General features: G+C 39.3%; 2 protein-coding genes across 2 annotated transcripts in view; one reads left to right on the top strand and one right to left on the bottom strand.

The window, feature by feature from the left end:
• Positions 1-984: 984 nt before the first annotated feature.
• On the bottom strand, positions 985-14,715 carry LOC106138596 (U4/U6 small nuclear ribonucleoprotein Prp4). The gene is made up of 14 exons (XM_060953335.1): positions 14,369-14,715; positions 13,796-13,905; positions 13,152-13,246; positions 12,260-12,418; positions 11,296-11,401; positions 10,894-10,964; positions 8,792-8,921; positions 7,736-7,854; positions 6,765-6,895; positions 5,547-5,631; positions 4,385-4,526; positions 3,662-3,731; positions 2,622-2,743; positions 985-1,390 (listed from the first exon to the last, which is right to left on the bottom strand). The coding sequence occupies exons 1-14, from the start codon at positions 14,535-14,537 to the stop codon at positions 1,298-1,300; spliced, it is 1,602 nt and encodes a 533-aa protein (XP_060809318.1). The 5' UTR covers positions 14,538-14,715; the 3' UTR covers positions 985-1,297.
• A 431-nt stretch (positions 14,716-15,146) lies between these two features.
• The window catches only part of LOC106138618 (U4/U6 small nuclear ribonucleoprotein Prp3), a 21,066-nt gene continuing 13,774 nt past the window's right edge, over positions 15,147-22,438 (top strand). Inside the window, exons 1-7 of the mRNA XM_060953138.1 lie at positions 15,147-15,496; positions 16,013-16,290; positions 17,325-17,419; positions 18,433-18,616; positions 19,987-20,186; positions 20,972-21,163; positions 22,360-22,438. The exon at positions 22,360-22,438 is cut by the window's right edge and continues 49 nt beyond it. Coding sequence (XP_060809121.1) covers positions 15,369-15,496; positions 16,013-16,290; positions 17,325-17,419; positions 18,433-18,616; positions 19,987-20,186; positions 20,972-21,163; positions 22,360-22,438 — 1,156 coding nt within the window. The 5' untranslated portion in view covers positions 15,147-15,368. The remainder of the gene's footprint in view (positions 15,497-16,012; positions 16,291-17,324; positions 17,420-18,432; positions 18,617-19,986; positions 20,187-20,971; positions 21,164-22,359) is intronic.

Here is a 22,438-nt window from a genome sequence, read left to right as displayed (position 1 = left end):
GACAATCTGTACAATAAATTGTGTAAAATGTTATATATAGAAGTTTTATTTAATATGATTTCTGCTGACAAAAACTTCTGTATTATGTTAACAAAATGTGACTACATTTTAAATGTAATAAATTGTTAATTTACATTGTAAATAAAATGAGTTGAATAACACAGAATCATTGACAAATACAGTGAATAAACTGAATAATACTAAATAAACAAATGTACATGGGATGCTATTTCATCATTTTTGTGTAGTCCTCATTTGGGTGATCATAATAACCTTCCTCATCTCGTTCCATTTAATCCACGTTCTTAACTGATCTTTATTATCCAGATACTAACATGGATTTTTTTCATTGCTTGGTAACTTGGTCAACCAATAATCTTAGGGCGAAAATCCTTTTTTTTGTTTGTAATGCAAGATACGTAGATAAGTTCTTTACACTTTTCTTGTTTGTTTGATATCAAAATCGATTCGAAAGTTTGCAATATGATGATGTGAATGTGCCAGGTGGTTCCCGACACCAATAAAAAAAAAGAATAGGACCATTCTGTCTCATTCACATGGATGTCGTAAAAGGTGACTAAGGGATAGGCTTATAAACTTGAGATTCTTCTTTTAGGGCTAGCAACCTGTCACCATTTGAATCTCAATTCTATCATCAAGCCAAACAGCTGAATGTGGCCTGTAAGAGTCAGTGGTCGAACCGGTAAGGTGCCCGGATAAATTGGATACCGGATACGGACTATTATCGAAGTTATGTACGGTAGTTTGAATATTAAACAACGCTTTTACGGTGAGGGAAAACATCGTGAGAAAACCTGCACATTCAGGCAACTGGATGTGCAGACTCACTCAATCCAGGATCCATGGTCGAAAGCATACCCCGGGCTCCTCTCTAGAGTGATATGGGTGCAACCGGGAAAGCCAAGTCGAAGAATATACAAAGGAAAACAAAAACATTGCTAAAAATAAAAAAAAACACACAACTCTTTCAATCATTTATTATACAAAATTATTTCACTCTCCATGATATTAACAAGGTTTAGTCAAGCACAGCTTTCACCTTATTAAAATCGATATCGATATTTAAAAAAACGATTTCCCATCACTGTTTTCAACACCACGAAAGTAAATTGCCCGCCTAGAGTTGAACTAAAAATCTACTCTATGGACGCTACTCAGAAATTTTCCACAGACGAAAAATTTCCAATTCGCGCCAAAGAAGTGTCAAATTCTAGGGTCAACTTAGACGCCCGGCGCTGTATTTTCTTCGTTAGTAACACCATTTGCGTTTTACGATTTACGCCAACTCCGGCGCCCAAAGCTTGAAAGTCCTGTCGTAGGAACATGTCGCGATGTATTTATTGTCATATGAGATGTCCGCGCTCATCACCTGACAAACAAACAAACAAAATTATATTAAAGTCACAGATTTTATAAATAGTGAGTGTGAATATATAAATAAAATTAATAATGAGATTGTGGAGGGAAATGTCGGAGTGGGAAGGCCTAGACGAACGTATCTTGATCAAATTAAGGACGTCCTGGCAAAGGGTCAGGTCAAAGTACCCGAAACCGCCGAGCTATGAATGAAGAGACTTATGTATGTGGATGAAGCGAAGAAAGTATGCAGAGATCGTGGCAAGTAGATAGATGTAGTAGTCTCTGCCTATCCCTCCGGGAAAAAGCCGTGATTTAATATATTTATGTATTATATAAATAACCTGGGTAGGTGAACAACATTAAAATCTTAATTTCCTCCTAGCTTCAGTCCCGGTTGAATCCTCACCGCTCTGGAGAGGAGCCCGGGGTGTGCCTTTGACCATGGACCCTGGATTGGGTGAGTCAGGTTTTTACACGAAGCGACTCCCGTCTGACCTCCCCACCATTTTTGCAGGGGAACCTTAACCCGTATTGGATATTTTAATCAAATACAAACTCCGACACAACATTGCCTGTCGCGCGGTTCCCCAGGCGTCACACCTAGCCTGGCGGAAGATCTTCCCTTTGGTGGCGGTCGAGCCGAATTATCGCTCCCGCTACAAGTTTTATTATATATACATATATATTTATTGTCATGAATTTAAGAACTAAGTGTGATTCCCGGCACATATAAAAAATAAAGAACAGGACCACTCCGTCTCAATACCATGGATATCGTAAAAGGCGACTAAGGGATAAACTATTTGAATCTAAATTCTATCATTAAGCCATACAGCTGAACGTGGCCTATCAGTATTTTTAAGACTGTTATCTCTGTCTACCCCGCATGGGATGTAGACGTGAATATATGTATGTAGGTATATGTTACAAGTTTAAGAAGCTCGTTGTGTACGTCGACTTGTTCAAACAATTCGTTCATTCATTCATTCATTTCAAGTATAATTTAATATTGTGAAGTTGACGTTGTTGAAGAAAATGCTGCAGTGCAGTTTGTTACCGCTTCTTCTGCACTGACGCCTTGGAAGCGGCAGTAAACTTAGTTTTTAAGTAATTTATTTGACGTCAACCAATGTTGTTAAACCATACGACAATTATTAAGCGATATAATAGTATCCTATAATAATGAATAAAAATTTTGAATTTTTTTTTTTTTAATTTTGCATTCGTTCATTCGTTCTCACCTTGTTATCGTGCCCCGATAGCGTCCTGAGCGGATGCCACGCGGGATTTGACCACAGCTTCGCCGTCCTGTCGTATGACGACGTCAGTAGGTAATGACCGTGACTGCGCTGGTATCTCACGTCTGAAATATCAATATTTTTTATATACCTAATACTAGCTGTCCCGGCAAACGTTGTTTTGCCATATAAATAACTTTTAAGTAATTTCTAGTTAAAAAAAAATGTTAATTGTGGACAACCCTTATCACTGAGGGGTATGAAAAATAGATGTTGGCTGATTCTCAGACCTGCTCAATATGCCTACAAAATTTCATGAGAATCGGTCAAGCCGTTTCGGAGGAGTACGAAGACAAACATTGTGACACGAGAATTTTATATATAAGATAACATACATACATACATATAATCACGCCTATATCCCTTGCGGGGTAGACAGAGCCAACAGTCTTGAAAAGACTGATAGGCCACGTTCAGCTGTTTGGCTTTATGATAGAATTGAGAATAATATAACTCAAGCAAAATGTTTTCACTCAAACTAGTATATGAAAGATTCACAGTAAGACAGCTGTGAGCCGTGTGGTTCCCGGCACCAAGAGGAAAAAAAAGGACCACTCCATCTCTTCCCCATGGATGTCGTAGAAGGCGATTAAGGGATAGGCTTACAAACTTGGGATTCTTTTTAAGGCGATGGGCTAGCACCCTGTCACTATTTGAATCTCAATTCTATCATTATTATATTTATGACTCATAGTTGGCAAATAAACGTTTGAATCTTTGAATCATTAAGCCAAACAGCTGAACGTGTTTTCAAGACTGTTGGCTCTGTCTGCCCCGCAAGGGGTATAGACGTGTCCATATGTATATGTATGTAATTCAGTAGATAGATTACCCGTGAAGAGGTAACAAACAAACAAACAAATAAATAAACTTAGAATCATTAAAGTCACACAAAACAATTGGTCAATATAACCACTTCGAATCGTTAAGATTGCGTAGCGACATATTCAGATGACTGTACAAATGATAAGATAAGCACTAACCGCTTTGCAGATGCGTATGCGCAGGTATCGTGTATATTGGTGCTCGCCGACGCAGATCCCATATTTTTGTCTGTAAATGAATTATAATATTTGTTATTATACATTACTTGATTGATTTTAATGTGAATATGGATGATTTTGTATTTTCTCTTGTATTATGGGCCTATCAGTAGCCTGAAATAAATGGATTTTATTTTTTATTTATTATTTTATTATTCGTCTCTGCCTTACCCTGAGGGAGAGAGGAGGTGATTTTATGATTGTATGTACTATGTCCATTTGTACGCTATTTTGGTGAAATACAGATTACAAATACATTTTATTTTTTATTTCAATGTGCCATATGGTTCCCGGCACCAATAGAAAAAAGAATACGACCACTCCATCTCTCTCCCATGGATGTCGTAAAAGGCGACTAAGGGGTAGGCTTACAAACTTGGGATTCTTTTAGAAGACGGTCTAGCAACCTGTCACTATTTGAATCCAAATTCTATCATAAACCCAAATAGCTGAACGTGGCCTATCAGTTTTTTCCAGACTGTTGGCTCTGTCTACCCCGCAAGGGATATAGACGTGTTTATATGTGAATGTGCACTTTCACCAATCCCACATGTAAGTATGTATGAATGTATGTATGTATGAATGTATGTATGTATGTATGTATGAATGTATGTATGTATGAATGTATGTATGTATGAATGTATGCATGCGCGCGCCACCGACCTGGTTGTCGGCGGCGGCGGACGCCAGCTGGTGTCCGGCGGGGCTCCAGTCCAGCCCGTGCAGCGCGCCGAGGTGCCCCTCCAGGAACATCACGCAGCGCCCAGTGCGGATGTCCCACACGCGGCCGAACGCGTCCAGACCGCTATGTGTAATTAATTATTTATTTATTGTAATATTATACATATATATTATAATATTAGTATACATAGAGACTGTTGGCTCTGTCTAGATATAGACGTGACCATATGTATGTAGTATACATCAATGTATACTAATACTAGAGGCCGCCCGCGACTTCGTCCGCATGGAAACCCTATCAATCCCGCGGGAACTCTGGGATAAAAAGTAGCCTATGTGTTATTCTGGGTCTTCAGCTACCTACATACCAAATTTCATGGTAATCGGTTCAGTAGTTTTTGCGTGAAAGAGTAACAAACATCCATACAAACTTTCGCCTTTATAATAGTAGTAGGATAATTGGCAAAACAGCGTTTGCCGGGCAGTAGTTCCTGAGATTAGCGCGTTCAAACAAACAAACAAACTCTTCAGCTTTACAATATTAGTATAAGATTTATTTTACCATTGTTCAGGCAAAGAACATAAAAACGTTTGAAGTTTGATATAATAATTATTTATTTATTAATTTAGTTAAAAATGTAAACGATGCGACACCAAAGCGTAAAAAGAAACGGAAGCAGTTAAAAAAAAATGTTGCCACCAACAATTAAGTTTATAAGATTTATTCTGTAATATTAAAAAAATTGCCGTGTGGTTCTTCGCAGTGCCGTGTAGTTCCCGGCACCAATAAAAAAAAAAAGGACCACTCCATCTCTTTCCCACGGATGTCGTAAAAGGCGACTAAGGGATAGGCTTATACACTTGGGATTCCTCATTTAGGCGATGGGCTAGCAACCTGTCACTATTTGAATCTCAATTCAATCACTAAGCCAAACAGCTGAGCGTGGCCTATCAGTTTTTTCATGACTGGTGGCTCTGTCTACTCCGCTTGGGATATAGACGTGACTATATGTAAATGTTTATTAATTTATGAATGTATATTATGTTAAGATAGAATGGTATCAGTGGTAGGTACGTTGTGAGACTGGTGGCTCTGTCTACCCCGCTAGGGATATAGACGTGACTATATGTATGTAATAATTACCCGGTAGCGGCCAAAGAACCATCCCCCTGGAACGCCACGCAGTATACGGGCTTCGCGTGACCCTCCTGATGGAGAACTTCCGTGGCTGGGAATAATAACATATATGTATATATATATATATAGTGCCACGATCTCTGCATATTTCCTTCGCTTCATCCACATTCATAACTCTCTTCATGCAAGCTCGGCGGTTTCGGGTACTCTTGACCTGACCCTTTGCCTTTGGGATTCCTCTTTTAGGCGATGTATGTATGTATGTAAATAAATATATACGGGACAAATTACACATATTGTACTAGATTGAAGAAGCTTGGCAGCTTGCATGAAGTGAGTTATGAATGTGGATGAAGCGAAGGAAGTGTGCAGAGAACGTGGCAAGTGGAAAGATGTAGTCTCTGCCTACCCCTCCGGGAAAGAGGCGTGATTTTATGTATGTATGTATGTTCATTTGGCATGATCCTCGTGAAGAATTGTAGGTAGTACAAATTAATAGGTATCATCTATTAATTTGTTCATCTAAATAAGTATTATCCGTTGAGTTAGTATCTCGCAATACAAGTCTAATACAAGTCTATAACTTACTTCGAGGCTAATTCAATCTGTGTAATTTGTCCCGTATATATTTATTGCCAATCCATATAATATATATATATATATGTAATATAAACACATCCAATCAAGAAGTGTTATTTTTTTATTTAAAACTAAATTGCCCAAAATATATATATATCTATCCTATAGTCGCCTTTTCTTATTCTTTTTTTCTATTGGTACCGGAAACGCACCGGCACTAAATATACATACACACACACACATATACATATATAGAAAATAGGTACATATGGTCCTGATGAACGAACAATTTTGGATTAAATCCAATCAAAGGCCAGTAAACATTCTTATTAGAATAAAATATAAAAGATTAATTTTCAAAATCGTACACAAGATACCACTAATTGACGTCACATCACTCAAATCTAATCATAACTACCACCGTCTCCAAAGCCTAATAAATTACATAATATAACATACATACATAAAATCACGCCTCTTTCCCGGAGGGGTAGGCAGAGACTACCTCTTTCCACTTGCCACGATCTCTGCACACATCCTTCGCTTCATCCACATTACCTGTACATACATACATATATATAATCACGTCTATATCCATTGCGCATGTACAGAAGAAGCGGCGGAACAAACTGCACTGCAACTCACCAGTGTGAAGGTCCCACAGCCTCCAAGAGTTGTCGTAGACGGCTGTCGCCAGGAATCTGCCGGACGGGTGGAATTCTACCCTGGACACGCGACTCGGCCCGTGTCCGGGAAGCGATTGTATCGGCGATGAGCTGGTACGATTGAAAATACATACATACATTAGGCTATTTGACTGTTATAAATATATACATTTCTTTTATGTCATCAGTCTTAATATTATTTTTTTGGGAGCGATTTGTAATAACGCGAGATAAAAATATAGCATTATTTTAACAAAATCCGTCAAATAGCTAAAATAAAGACTGAAAAGTGTTTGTTTAGGGCTCCTTATAAACAAATAAATACCCTAAGATAGTTTTTAGAACTTTGTCAAATAGCCTATTACGCGTTTAACATGCATACATGAACATCTTATATGTACATAAAACAAGCTGTGCCCGCGACTTCGTCCGCGTGGAATAGTTATTTCGGGCATCATTGAAGCTTGTGCCGTGTGGTTCCCGGCACCAATACAAAAAAGAATAGGACCACTCCATCTCTTTCCCATGGATGTTGTAAAAGGCGACAAAGGGATAGGCTTACAAACTTGGCATCTTTTAAAGGCGATGGACTAGCAACCTGTCACTATTTGAATCTCAATTCCATCATTACGCCAAACAGCTGAACGTGACCTATCAGTCATTTCGAGACTATTGGCTCTGTCAACCCCGCAAGGGATATAGACTCGACCATATGTATGTATGTAGCATAAAAAAGTAAATAAAAAATAAATAAATCAATTCTATCATTAAGCCAAATAGCTGAACGTGACCTATCAGTCATTTCGCGACTATTGGCTCTGTCTACCCCGCAAGGGATATAGACGCGACCATATGTATGTATGTAGCATAAAAAAAGTAAATAAAAAATAATTAAATCAATCTATGTATGTATTTCAGATAAAAATAAATAAATAAATCAATCTAAATTACCTGACAAAGTTCCAAAGGTGAACACTACCGTCGTATGCGCATGACGCCATTGCGCAACGCTCGCTAGCTTCCGACGCGTCCATTTTATGGTCAGATGTCGGATCATTGGCGGCGTTTATCTGGAGAAAAAACAACAATAATTAGCTAAATAATATAACATACATACGTACTTACATACATATACATAATCACGTCTATATCCATTGCGGGGTAGACAGAGCTGACAGTCTTAAAAAGAGTGAAAGGCCATATAATTGATATTCAAATAGTGACAGGTTTCTAGCCCTTCGCCTGAAAGAAGAATCCCAAATTTTTTTTTGAAAGTTTTCGTGTTTTGCTACAAACATACAAACAAGCAGAAATATAGGGATATATAGTATATATAATAGGGATATAGACGTGATTATATGTATGTAAATACTTTGTTTATTCTTGTGAGAATTTCTTGAAATATTTTCTTCACTAAATCCAGTACAAACAATGTTTGTTAAGTTTTTTTGTTTCTAACGTTAATATGTGTTTTTATCTAAATATTTGTTATGTTTAAATAGTATTTTAAGTAATTTCTAATTAAGAATTACGACATTTGTTTATAGGTGTTTTTTTCTAAAATGTATAATTTTGAAGCGCATGCGCGGGCTGAAGATTTATGACTAATTATCCGTTTTTTAGCTAAAACTACTGTTTTTAATACACTACAACATAAAATTATTATGAGAATTTGATTCATAAACTTTTATTTTTGTGCCGTGCCGTGTGGTTCCCGGCACTATTACAAAAAAGAATAGGACCACTCCATCTCTTTCCCATGGATGTCGTAAAAGGCGACTAAGGGATAGGCTTATAAACTTAGGATTCCTCTTTTAGGCGATGGGCTAGCAACCTGTCACTATTTGAATCTCGGTTCTATCATTAAGCCAAATAGCTGAACGTGGCCATTCAGTCTTTTCAAGACTGTTGGCTCTGTCTACCCCGCAAGGGATATAGACGTGACCATATGTATGTATGTACTTTTATTTTTTTCCATACTAGAGTGACCCACCCTAACAAACATACCTTCTCGTTGAAATGCGGGGGCGACACGGCCTGCGGGTGGAAGGTGGCCGCGCTGACATTGCACGTGTGACCTTGGAGCACTTGCAACAGCGTGCACTCCGGCACCGACCACACTTTGACCAGCCCTGACCTGTCAATTTTGATTAACACACATACATACATATATATATGGTCACGTCTATATCCCTTGCGGGGTAGGCAGAGCCAACAGTCTTGAAAAGACTGATAGGCCACATTCAGCTGTTTGGCTTAATGTTAAAATTTAGGTTGTTAGCCCATCGCCTAAAAAAAAAAAAGAGTCCCAAGTTTGTAAGCCTACCCCTCAGTCGCCTTTTACGACATCCATGGAAGAGAGATGGAGTGGTCCTATTCTGTTCTATTGGTGCCGGGAACCACACGGCAACCTACAAAATCCTTAAATCCCACTAGTATTATAACTGCGAAAGTTTGTGTGTCAGGCTGTCAGTATGGATGTTTGTTACTCTTTCACGAAAAAAACTACTGAACCGATTACGATGAAATTTGGTATGTAGGTGTAGTTGAAGACACAGAATAACATATAGGTTACTTTTTATCCCGGAGTTCCCGCGGGATTGATTCCAAGCGGAAGAAGTCGCGGGCGGACCTTCTAGTCTCATATAAATCAATTAATCTGAACAATGTATTATGTCGTCCACATTTCTATTCTTAGCTTGGACAGTTGTGGAGTTGACGCTGTTGAAGAAAATGCTGCAGTGCAGTTTGTTACCGCTTCTTCTGCACTGACGCTTCGGAAGCGGCAGTAAACTTAGTTTTATGTAATTTATTTGACGTCAACCAATGTTGTGAAACCATACGATATGACAATTATTAATTAACATGAAGTGTCCAATAATCTATACTAATAATATAAAGCTGAAGAGTTTGTTTGAACGCACTAATCTCAGGAACTACTGGTTCGAATTGAAAAAATATTTTTGTGTTGAATAGACCATTTATCGAGGAAGGCTATATAACATCACGCTGCAACTACCAGAAGAGAGGAGAAATAATGGAAAACAGGAAATAATGGAAAATGTGAAAAAAACTTGGGAAAATTATTCATCCTTGAGGACTTCAATGATGCACGAAATAACTATTCCACGCGGACGAAGTCGCGGGCTAGTAATGAATATTTATTTTAATTTAGAATGTTACAATTAACTCCACCATTAATATGAAACAGCGTGGTAAGGGAATGTTGTGATGTGAAAGAAGATGTAGTTACAGGAATAGAAAAAGGTATGTTAAGATGGTTCGGTCATGTGGAGAGATGAATGAAAGCAGGTTGACTAAGCAGATATACAAGGAGAGTGTGGAGGGAAAGGTCGGAGTGGGAAGACCTAGACGAACGTATCTTGATCAAATTAAGGACGTCCTGGTAAAGGGTCAGGTCAAGAGTACCCGAAACCGCCGAGCTTGCATGAGGGTTATGAATGTGGATGAAGCGAAGGAGGTATGCAGAGATCGTGGCAAGTGGAAAGATGTAGTCTCTGCCAACCCCTTCGGGAAAAAGGCGTGATTTTATGTATGTACAAATGTACAAACATGTCATCATACGTTATATAATTACAAATTTAATAGAAAAAAAGGTGGAATTCCTCTCGACTTTCGTTCGAAATTTGTGAACGAAACATACATACATAATATTGTGACGTTAAAGACGAACAAACAAACAGACTTTCACATTTTCATTAGTATGGAGTCCAAGACTAAGTCAATATAGCGCAGATTAAAAATAGTTTCCGGTTGACCGAGCTTTGCTCGGTCTACCAGAGATGGCGCTGATATACATAGTTTCTTAAAACGCGGTTTTTAAAATGTTTATATATCTTGGGAACCGAGCTTTTCTCGAACCTAGGACCTTCATAAATCGATTCCTTGAGCTGAAAAGCCCCTGATCTGTAACTTTCATGAAAATCGTTGGAGCCGTTTCCCAGATCCTGATTATATATATACAAGAATTGCTCGTTTAAATATATTAGATTCGCCGCTATTGGTTGACACCTAACACGCTTCGCAGCTATTGGCTGATGGCGTATGACGTAGTGATTCACAACAAAAAAATAAAAAACCATAATTACCAGCTGGAAGTGATGAGCATCTTACTATCGCTACTGAACCGGCAGAAACTTATCGGACGAGTGTCGCCGATCTGCAAACAAAACAATATTATATCATATTGTCGTAAATAAATATAGTCACGTCTATATCCCTTGCGGGGTAGAGCTGAACGTGGCCATTCAGTCTTTTCAAAACTGTTGGCTCTGTCTACTTCGCAAGGGATATAGACGTGACCATATTTATGTATTTATGAGTGTATGTATGTATGTATGCATGTATGCATGTGTGCATGTATGTATGTATGCATGCATGTATGTATGTATTTATGCATGCATGTATGTATGTATTTATGCATGCATGCATGCATGTATGTACGCATGCATGTATGTATATATGCGTGTATGTATGCCTGTGAGCCGCACCTGACTGCAGTATATGGCGGTGGCGGAGGCCCGCCTCTGCGACTCCTGCCGGGCGGCCGCGCGCACGCTGCCCGCTAACGAGAGCTCCTCACGCGCTTTCGTCAATCTGTTTTTTACATCATAACTCATAAATATTTAACATTGAAATTAATTATCTATATTAATCCACACTTAAGAGAAAAAGATTTGTATTTTTCTATATGTTGTTTGTAACGAATAAACTGAAATGCTACTGAACCGATATTGATGAAATTCCGTTACACAGAATAGATCTACTGTAAGAAATTTCTTTAGTAACAAATAGTGCCAATTGTATAAAGTTTCTCCTTAGTCTTAATTTCAATTGTATTATTTTTTTCTTGATATATAATATAATAAAAATATAAAAAATACACCTTTAGGAATTACATAGGCTACTTTTTTCTAGTAATTACCACGGTGGCGAAGCCCCGCACAAAAGTTAGCATAATAAATTAAAAGATATAGAGATTTATATATATATATATATTTCATAATCTATACTATTATAAAGCTGAAGAGTTTGTTGGTTTGTTTGAACGCGCTAATCTCAGAAATTACTGGTTCGAATTGAAAAATTCTTTTTGCGTTGAATATACCATTTATCGAGGCCAAATTCAGCTATTTGGCTTTGTGACAGGTTGCTAGCCCATCGCCTATAAAAGAATCCTAAGTTTGTAAGCCTATACCTTAGCCGCCTTTTACGACTTCCGCGGGAAAGAGACGGAGTGGTCCTATTCTTTCTTGTACTGAAGCTGGTAACCACACGGCAAATAAATTAACACTGACGATAATAAAATATCAATCTCAATTCTATTCTATCATTAAGCCAAATAGCTGAACGTGGCCTATCAGTCTTTTCAAGACTGTTGGCTCTGTCTACCCCGCAAGGGATATAGACGTGACCATATGTATGTATGTATGTACAAAATATCACCCATCTAACCGTTTCTTGGCCCTCGGCAGAGAATATCTGGCTATCCAGAGCCTCGCCTGCCTCAGCTCCGGGGGGCCCTCGTGGTACCAGGTGCCCTCCCTGCCCCGGTCCCTCTCTATGCGCGCCTCCTCCTCCTCCAGCTTCTTGTGGATCGCGTCCTCGCCGAGACTGAAATAAACAAATATAATAAAATACATACATACATATTTATATATAGTCAAGAAAGTTCAATAATTAATGTACATAATCTTTATATATATAAAATTTTCGTGTCACAATGTTTGTCTCCGTACGCCTCCGAAACCGCTTTACCGATTTTAACCAAATTTTGCATGCATATTCATTAGGTCTGAGAATCGGCTAACATCTATTTTTCATACCCCTTAGTGAACTTTTTTTTAACTAGAAATTACTTAAAAATTATTTAAATGGAAAAACAACGTTTGCCGGGACAGCTAGTAGATATATATAGTCAAGAAAGTTCAATAATTCACCTTCATAATATATGTATACTTACTAATATTATAAATGCAAAAGTTTGTAGTATATTATATTGCATATTATATGGTCACGTCTATACCCCCTGCGCGATAGACAGAGCTAATAGTCTTGAAAAGACTGAAGGGCCACGTTCAGCTATTTGGCTTTAAGATAGAATTGAGATTCAAATCGTAACAGGTTGCTAGCCCATCGCCTTAATAGAAGAATCCCAAGTTTACAAGCCTACCCTACTTAATCGACTTTTACGACATCCATGGGAAAGAGGCAGTGTGGTGATATTCTTTTTTCTATTACCGCCTGGGAACCACACGGCATCTACGGCTTAACGTTTTAAAAAATTTTATTAAAAACAATGTACAAAAACTAGGTTATGAGAAAAAAAAAGTCACAACAAACTCACTAGCTGAGCAAGTCTCTGAGGCGCACGCGCCGCTCCGCCGGGCCCTCGCCGAAGAGGCACACGGGCTCACCAAGCTGCCGCAGACTGCGTCTCACCTACACATACATACATACAAATCAAACCAAATATATTTCTTGTGCAACACAGGTTAAAAGGCTGTTACATATTTTTGATCATCACTGTGAGCTGTCCTAACCTAATGGACGTACAATATCATATTAAAATTAAATTTCAATGTCAAAACATACAAGCAATTAAATTAATGAGTAAGAATGAAATTAAAATTAAATAAAAATTAAAAAAGCCTTATTTGTTGTCAATTAAAAATAATTATATAATTCCTGAGTGCATGCATATTAATAATAATTAAATTATAATAATATCATCTAGAAATTCTTGAACATTATAGTAGCATTTCTCAATAAGAAGTACTTTTAAATTCTTTTTTAAGGTCATTATGTCAAGATTTTTTAAAGTATCAGGCAATTTGTTGAATACAATTTGACGTCTGTTTTTCTGTTGGTTTTAATAAACATGATGATGGTCAAGAACACTTCGTACGGGACTCGCATTTGGCCGGTTTTTTCTAGTTTAAAAAAAAATGATTTAGCTGATGAAGATTATTGTCAAGTAAGCGGTGATACCTCATCATCATCTGTGGACACATTCAGCTGCCGAGCTTTCCGTCTCCTCTCAAACTCTTCGAGGAGAGCTTTCTTGTCCCTCGACATCTCTTCTTCCAGCTCCATATATTCTGTAAAGTCAATAAAGAATTATGCTAAGACTAAGGTTTGTTACCGCTTCTTCTGCACTGACGCCTTGGAAGCGGCAGTGAACTTAGTTTTACGTAATTTATTTGACGTCAACCAATGTTGTGGAACCAAAAATTTGACAATTGAATGAATTAAAATTTTGAATTTGCTAGTGCATTGAAACATTCAGTTAACATCAATCCATCCATATAATCATGTCTATATCCCTTACAGGGTAGACCGAGCCAGCAGTCTGGAAAGACAGACAGGCCATGTTAGGTGTTAGGCTTAATGATTGAACTGAAATTCAAATAGTGACAGGTAGCTAGCCCATCAGCTATAAGAAGAATCCTAAGTTTATTCCTGACAAACTTTCCTATTAACATGTATTAATAGGATAAGGTAAATTGGCAGTAAGTCAACCTCACGCAAACTGACATTCCACTAAGATTTTAAGGTATTAACCATTGGAAATTTGAATGTCTCCCAATTCTTTGCCATCAGAATCCTCCACGCCCTCCTTAGCGGCGGCGGCCAGGGCCGCCAGCCTGGCTTTCTCCTGCTCCTCCAGGGATCCATAGTGGATCTGTTTACTCTTCTTCGGCAGGGGCACATCTTCGTCTTCTGAAGACATTGAGGTTATCCCAATTGGGAACACAAAAAACGTGAAAAGTTTGTATTCAAAGTTGTAGAAGCGATAAATGTATGAAATGTGTACGAAAGATGCAGTATTGTGCTAAAATTATAGTTTTAGACGTGATGCGTAGACTGGAAACAACGAATAACCAACAACAAACAACCGGTAGGTAACACCGTAACACGATTTGTCATTGTCACTATCAGGCTAAAGGTCTGTCTGCTTGACAGCTGACATTAGAGCTTTGCCTTTTGCTATGACGAAAAAAATTTATGTCTCTATGGTACACTATGTGCCTGTTCAGGAACGTTGATTACGAAGAAGTCAAAAAATTAATTTTTTTTTCTCTTCTTATCTCTTCGGTAAATGTCAGATACAGAATAAGTGATATGCAGTCAATGCAGCCCCCGTAGCATGGCATGCACGAAGCTCTTATATCGCGCGAAAATCTATGTTTCGCTCTTTATTATGTGAAATGAGACAATGATAAATTTTCGCGCGATCTGGTCGGTCCGGTTAACGAACAGGTCCGTAATTGTCGAGTTTCATGTCATGTCATTCCAACACATCAATACTATTGACAGATTAACTGTTTTGTCTATTGTCATTGTTTACGTCAGTTAGTCAGTCATTTTTCAATTGGAGTTATAAACTCGCAAATAAATCGTAAACATTGAAAAATAACTTAAAATAAAATGTAATTTATAGATTTAGTAAATGGTGAAAATTAAGTATACTAGAAAACGGAAATTCGATCTACTAAGACATTGTTTATTCTACATAACCTCAAAGTTGATGTAACCTTAATCGTAATTTGTTGTGTTTACCATGGCTGTACAACTTTCTCGCCGCGAAGTTGACGAGCTGAAGTCCTCTTTAGATGGCGCTATATACAGAACACTTGGGAAATCGGATAGTTCCGTTCTTTCCACAATATCTTCATGTCTGACAAATGGGTAAGTTGTTAAGTTTTTTTGAAAACACTCTCTTACATACATACATATAATCACGTCTATATCCCTTGCGGGGTAGACAAAGCCAACAGTCTTGAAAATACTGATAGGCCACATTCAACTGTTTGGCTTGATGGAAGAATTGAGATTCAAATAGTGACAGATTGCCAGTACATCGCCTAAAAGAAGAATCCCAAGTCAATAAGCCCATCCCTTGGTCGCATTTTACGACATCCATAGGAAAGAGATGGAGTGGCCCTATTCTTTTTTCTATCAGTGCCGGGAACCACACTGCATTCTCTTATCTTCATGTATTCCTATTATAAAGTATGATACACTTACAATATCTTCTTTTTTGGAATAATACATACTTCAAGAAGTCATGCTGTATATGTCCATTACTTTGCTATGTTTTATATGAATTCATAGGATTTGTGAATCGCAAAACCTATATGTGATAATGAAATCTTCGGTTTCCAGCTAAGAAAAGATTAGAATAATTTTCAATTTCCCTTTCAGTTACGAAAGACGAAAAATCATAGACAAGCTATCTTCGTACATAGACTCAAAAAAGGCGAGCAAACTAGCCGACAAGGTGATAGCACTCGCGCAAGAGCTCGTATCTTCATCAAAGTCACAGAAACGTAAACACGATCGCGACTCGGACAGAGACAAGGAGAGTAGGGACTCGAAGAAGTCTCGTCACAGTGACCGGGACGCTAAGGACAGACATGATGATGATAAAAAAGAGAAGAGGGAGAAAGAAGAGAAGGAGATTGATAGGGAGAAAATGTTAAGTAAGTATTGTTACAAATGCTTTTTAAGCCAAAACAATCAGTTTTTTATTTCACATACTTGGGATGAATGTAATGTCATTTTTTTGGAAAATCAACATATGTTCTAGACTTGTTTTACGAGATACTAACTCAAAAATACTATATTTTGTAATAAATAGTAAACATCTAAAACCCTGGCTAATTAGAAAAGTTTTATTACCGTTATGACCTGACCAGGGACTGAACCTGGTACGTTTTGGTTCAGACACAAGAATTCCACAACTGCTCCAAATGTCAATAAATGATATTTTATATTGGATAATGTAAATACTTAAAAATATCACATCATCCCTTGTGGGGTAGACAGAGCCAACAATTTAGTAAAATCTGAAAGGTCACGTTCAGCTGTATGGCTGTAACAATCCCAAGTTTAATAGCCTTCCTAGACCTTAGTCGCCTTTTACATCATCCAATGGGAAGATATGTGGCCGGAAACCATACGGGTGGTAATTTACATTGAGCATTAACAATGAAAAATGGCAAGAAAGAATGTCTTATAATATAACTAGCTGTGCCCGCGACTTCGTTCGCGTGGAATAGTTATTTTGGGCATCATTGAAGCCCTCAAATATGAATAATTTTACCCGTTTTTTTTTCACAATTCCCATTGTTTCTTTGCTCCTTATAGTTGCAGCATGATGTTATAAAGCCTTAAGCTTTCTTGATAAATGGTCTATTCAACGCAAAAATAATTTTTAAATTCGAACCAGTAGTTCCTAAATTAGCGCTTTCAAACAACAAACAAACAAACTCGTCAGATTTATAATATTAGTATGGATGAATTAATATATACTGGACTGATTACACAATTTGAGTTAGCCTTGAAGTTAGTTCGAGACTTGTGTAATGAGATATTAACTCAACAATATTATATTATATAGTGTGTTACTAGACTGTCAACTCTGTCTACCCCGCAAGGGATTAAGACGCGATTACATATATGTATGTATGTGGAGTATGTGAAATTAAAAAATTCTGTTTTTCATTCTTTACAGGCAACGGTATAGAAGTTCTGCCGCTACCTTCAGTCATGCCGGAGAGTGAGACAGTAGGTTCAAAGATAGCGGTGCTCAGTGCAGACAGGATAAAGGTACACTTTCACTCATCTCATCTCTGTGACCCCGAAAACTGTACCTGTGTTATGGGCGCATTTTTCTTTTTAATTTCCCTGACCTGATATAAGTATATAACAGGACAAATTGCACATATTGAGTTAGCCTCGAAGTAAGTTCGAGACTTGTGTTACGAGATACTAACTCAACGATACTTTATTTTATAATAAATACTTGTATAGATAAACATCCAAGACCTCACATCAGAAAAGTTCTTACCTCATCACGCCCTGGCCGGGATTCGAACCCGGGACCTGCGGTGTCACAGACAAGCGTACTACCGCTGCGCCACAGAGATTGTCAAAATTGGATACAAGGTATCATATGTGATATCCAATTTTGAAAATAAATCTATTACCAGTATCACGTCTGATACTAGTAAGACTGCCGGCTCTGTTTACCCCGCAATTGATATAGACGTGACTAATAATTTACGGTGCCGTGTGGCTCCCGGCACTATTACAAAAAAGAATAGGACCATTCCATCTCTTTCCCATGGATGTCGTAAAAGGCGACTAAGGGATAGGCTTATAAACTTAGGATTCCTCTTTTAGGCGATGGGCTAGCAACCTGTCACTATTTGAATCTCGGTTCTATCATTAAGCCAAATAGCTGAACGTGGCCATTCAGTCTTTTCAAGACTGTTGGCTCTGTCTACCCCGCAAGGGATATAGACGTGATCATATGTATGTATGTATGTATGTAATAATTTACGTACGGCCGGTAATTTGACGGCCTCTGTGGCGCAGCGGTAATACGCTTGTCTGTGACACCGGAGGTTCCGAGTTCGAATCCCGGCCAGGGCGTGATGAGAAAAGAACTTTTTCTGATTGGCCCAGGTCTTGGATGTTTATCTATATAAGTATTTATTATAAAATACAGTATCGTTGAGTTAGTATCTCGTAACACAAGTCTCGAACTTACTTCGAGGCTAACTCAATCTGTGTAATTTGTCTCGTATATAAAAATAAAATAAAATGTATGTTTCCAGCTGATGATGGCCAATGCCCAAAAAGAGATTGAGGAGCGCAAGAGGGCATTACAGGCGTTGAAGGAGACGAAGCCAGGAGTCAACGCCGCTGCCGCCACCGCCCAGCAGCTGAAGATGCAGGTGACGCAGACCAGCTCCATACCGCCCCCGTGCGTCATCAAGCCCGTGTTATACTCCAAGCCTGGTCAGTATGTTTGTAACACCGTACCGTCTGAAGTTCTTTACGCTTTTGTGAAAAGGGAACCGTCTTAAATTGATACGTCACCATGTCGAGCGCTGCAATGGGAGAAGGGCTATATATATACATATATATCATATATTTTATGAAAACAACAGAGAGAGAATGATGTGTATTTTATACATACATACATACATATGATCACGTCTATATCCCTTGCGGGGTAGACAGAGCCAACAGTCTTGAAAAGACTGAATGGCCACGTTCAGCTATTTGGCTTAATGATAGAACCGAGATTCAAATAGTGACAGGTTGCTAGCCCATCGCCTAAAAGAGGAATCCTAAGTTTATAAGCCTATCCCTTAGTCGCCTTTTACGACATCCATGGGAAAGAGATGGAGTGGTCCTATTCTTTTTTGTAATAGTGCCGGGAACCACACGGCACTATTACAAAAAAGAATTTGAATCTGTATTTTATACATTTATCACATTTATTTTTACAATTACTATATATATATATATATATATATAATACTATACATATATATATATATAATACTGACGGCCTCTGTGGCGCAGCGGTAGTGCGCTTGTCTGTGACACCGGAGGTCCTGGGTTCGAATCCCGGCCAGGGCATGATGAGAAATGAACTTTTTCTGATTGGCCTGGGTCTTGGATGTTTATCTATGTATATAAGTATTTATTCTAAAATATATCTAGTAAAGTTGAGTTAGTATCTCGTAACACAAGTTTAGAACTTACTTCGAAGCTAACTCAATCTGTGTAATTTGTCCCGTATATATTAATTTATTCTTTACGCTTTTGTGTAAGTAAAGTACAGAGTTGTAGAGATCGCTCAGCTGAATGAATTGTGTCGTTGACCTCTGAATCTTACGCGTCGCTGAACCGATAATTTTCTTTTAACGTTTTTTAATATCCTTTAGATGAGTAAACTTAACAGTTAAATTTATGCAGTTGAATTAAAAGTCATCCTGTATTTATTGTAATTATATCTCTGTATCGCTTATCATCAAAATATGACAAAGTAGTTAATTATAATATTGTCAATTGTTATTTACCTATCCATAATTCAATTAATAATGCGATGATGCGTGTGGTTCCCGGCACCAATGAAAAAGAATAGGACCACTCCATCTCTTTCCCATGGATGTCGTAAAAGGCGACTAAGGGATAGCCTCACAAACTTGGGATTCTTTTTAGGCGATGGGCTAGCAACCCATCACTATTTGAATCTCAATTCTATCATTAAGCCGAACAGCTGAACGTGGCCGATCAGTCTTTTCAAGACTGTTGGCTCTGTCTACCCCGCAAGGGATATAGACGTGACCATATGTATATATTAATATCTCCTGCAGCAGCCGCACCCATCACGGCCGAGGAGTTGGAGAAGCAGCGCAAGATAGCTGAGCTCCAGGCGCGGATCCAGCGCAAGCTGTCCGGCGGAGCCCTGGCCGCCGGCGCGGGGCCTGCGCCCCTCATCCTGGACAGGGAGGGGCGCACCGTGGACACGACCGGCAAGAGAGTACAGCTGACACACGTGGCTCCTACTCTTAAGGTGGGTTGTTTCAGGAGATCTTCTTCCTCCCGGCTTCAGTCCTGGTTGCACTGGAGAGGAGCCCGGGGTGCGCCTTTGACCATGGACCCTGGATTGTGTGAGTCAGGTTTTCACACGAAGCGGCTGCCGTCTGACCTCCGCAAGCTTTGCAGGGGAACCTAACCCGTGTTGGATCGATCATGGTTACGCGTCCAGTTGCCTGAATGTGCAGGTTTCCTCACGATGTTTTCCCTCACCGTTAGAGCATCGGTTAGCACTCAAACTAATTGACATTTCGGGGGTTTCAGATTATAAAGAACAGGACCACTCCATATCATTCCCATGGATGTCGTAAAACGCGACTAAGGGAAGGCTTATGTACTTGAGATTCTTCTTTTAAGCGATGGTCCAGCAACCTGTCACTATTTGAATCTCAATTCTATCGTTAAGCCAAATAGCTGAACGTGGCCATTCAGTCTTTACAAGACAATCGACTCTGTCTACCCCTCAAGGGATATAGACGTGATCATATGTATGTAGGTATGTAATATGTTTTTTTTTTACAAATAATACTGATAGGATAACTCATATCTTCGAAGTAAGTTCGAGACTTGTGTTACGAGATACTAACTCAACAGTACTATATTTATTTTATAATAAATAAATAAATACTTATACAGATATACATATGTATACATGTGTGTATGTATTTACATACATATTATCGTATATATATATATTTTATTTATTTATTTATATAATATGATAATGTGATATTTACATACATATTGTGATTACTCCACCAGGCCAACATCAGGGCGAAGCGGCGCGAGGAGTTCCGCGCGCAGCTGTCGGGCGCGGGCGCGGCGGAGCCCCCGGCCGCGGCGGCCTGGCTCGACCCGCGCGTGGCGCTCAAGCCCGCGGCCCGGGCCAGGCGGGCGCTGCGCTTCCACGAGCCCGGGAAGTTCACACAGGTCGCCGAGAGGCTGCGGATGAAGGTGAGAGGGGGTTAGGGGGGGAGGTCTCTTGACAGGCTATAGAAAGGTCCTAACGACTGGCTGTGAGCTCCATCCAAGAATATGAGGCTGATGATGAAGGTGAGAGGGGGGATCAGGGTGTTAGGTGTCTGTAATAGGTTATCAGGTCTTTAACGGACTCTGGAGAGGGCCTGAGGATTGGGGGTGAGCTTCATCGATGGATGTGAGGCTGATGATGAAGGTGAGAGGGGGTTAGGGGGGATCAGGGTATAAGGTCTCTTGACAGGCTGTAGAAAGGTCCTAACGACTGGCTGTGAGCTCCATCCAAGAATATGAGGCTGATGATGAAGGTGAGAGGGGGGATCAGGGTGTTAGGTGTCTGTAATAGGTTATCAGGTATTTAACGGGCTCTGGAGAGGGCCTGAGGATTGGGTGTGAGCTCCATCCAAGGATATGAAGCTGATGATGAAGGTGAGAGGGGATTAGGGTATAAGGTCTCTTGACAGGCTAATAGAAAGGTCCTAACGACTGGCTGTGAGCTCCATCCAAGAATATGAAGGTGAGAGGGGGCTCCAGGAGGAATTAGACTGTAAGGTGTCTGTAATAGGCTCTGGAGAGGGCCTGAGGATTGGGTGTGAGCTTCATCGAAGGATGTGAGGCTGATGATGAAGGTGGTTTTAGGGGAATTTAGGATATCAAGTCTCTTACAGGCTAAAGAAAAGTCCTATCGACTGGCTGTGAGCTCCATCCAAGAATATGAGGCTTCGGATGAAGGTCAAAGGGGGCTCCAGATCTCAGGTCTCTAAAAGGCTTTGGAGAGGGCCTAAGGACTAGGTGTGAGCTCTATCCAAAGATATGTCAAGGGGGAGCTCTATCCAAAAATATGTCAAAGGGGATTAGGGTATAAGGTCTCTTAACAGGCTATAGAAAGGTCCTAACGACTGGCTGTGAGCTCCATCCAAGAATATGAGGCTGATGATGAAGGTGAGAGGGGGAATCGGGGTGTTAGGTGTCTGTAATAGGCTATCGAGTCTCTAACGGGCTATAGAAAGGTCTTAACGACCGGCTGTGAGCTCCATCCAAGGATATGAGGCTGATGATGAAGGTGAGAGGGGCTCCAGGGGGTATTAGGGTATTAAGTGTCTGTAATTAGGCTCTGGGGAAGTCAATCTATTAGAGAAAAAAATCTATTCTCTATTCTAACATTTCTTTCACAGGCTCAACTTGAGAAACTGCAGAGTGAAATATCACAGATAGCGAGGAAGACGGGTATATCATCAGCTACCAAGTTGGCCT

The sequence above is a fragment of the Amyelois transitella genome, chromosome 31, assembly GCF_032362555.1.
Source record: "Amyelois transitella isolate CPQ chromosome 31, ilAmyTran1.1, whole genome shotgun sequence".
Taxonomy (NCBI): Eukaryota; Metazoa; Arthropoda; class Insecta; order Lepidoptera; family Pyralidae; genus Amyelois; species Amyelois transitella.
Note: the sequence above shows the minus strand (reverse complement) of the source record. Positions and strands in the feature narration are given on the sequence as shown.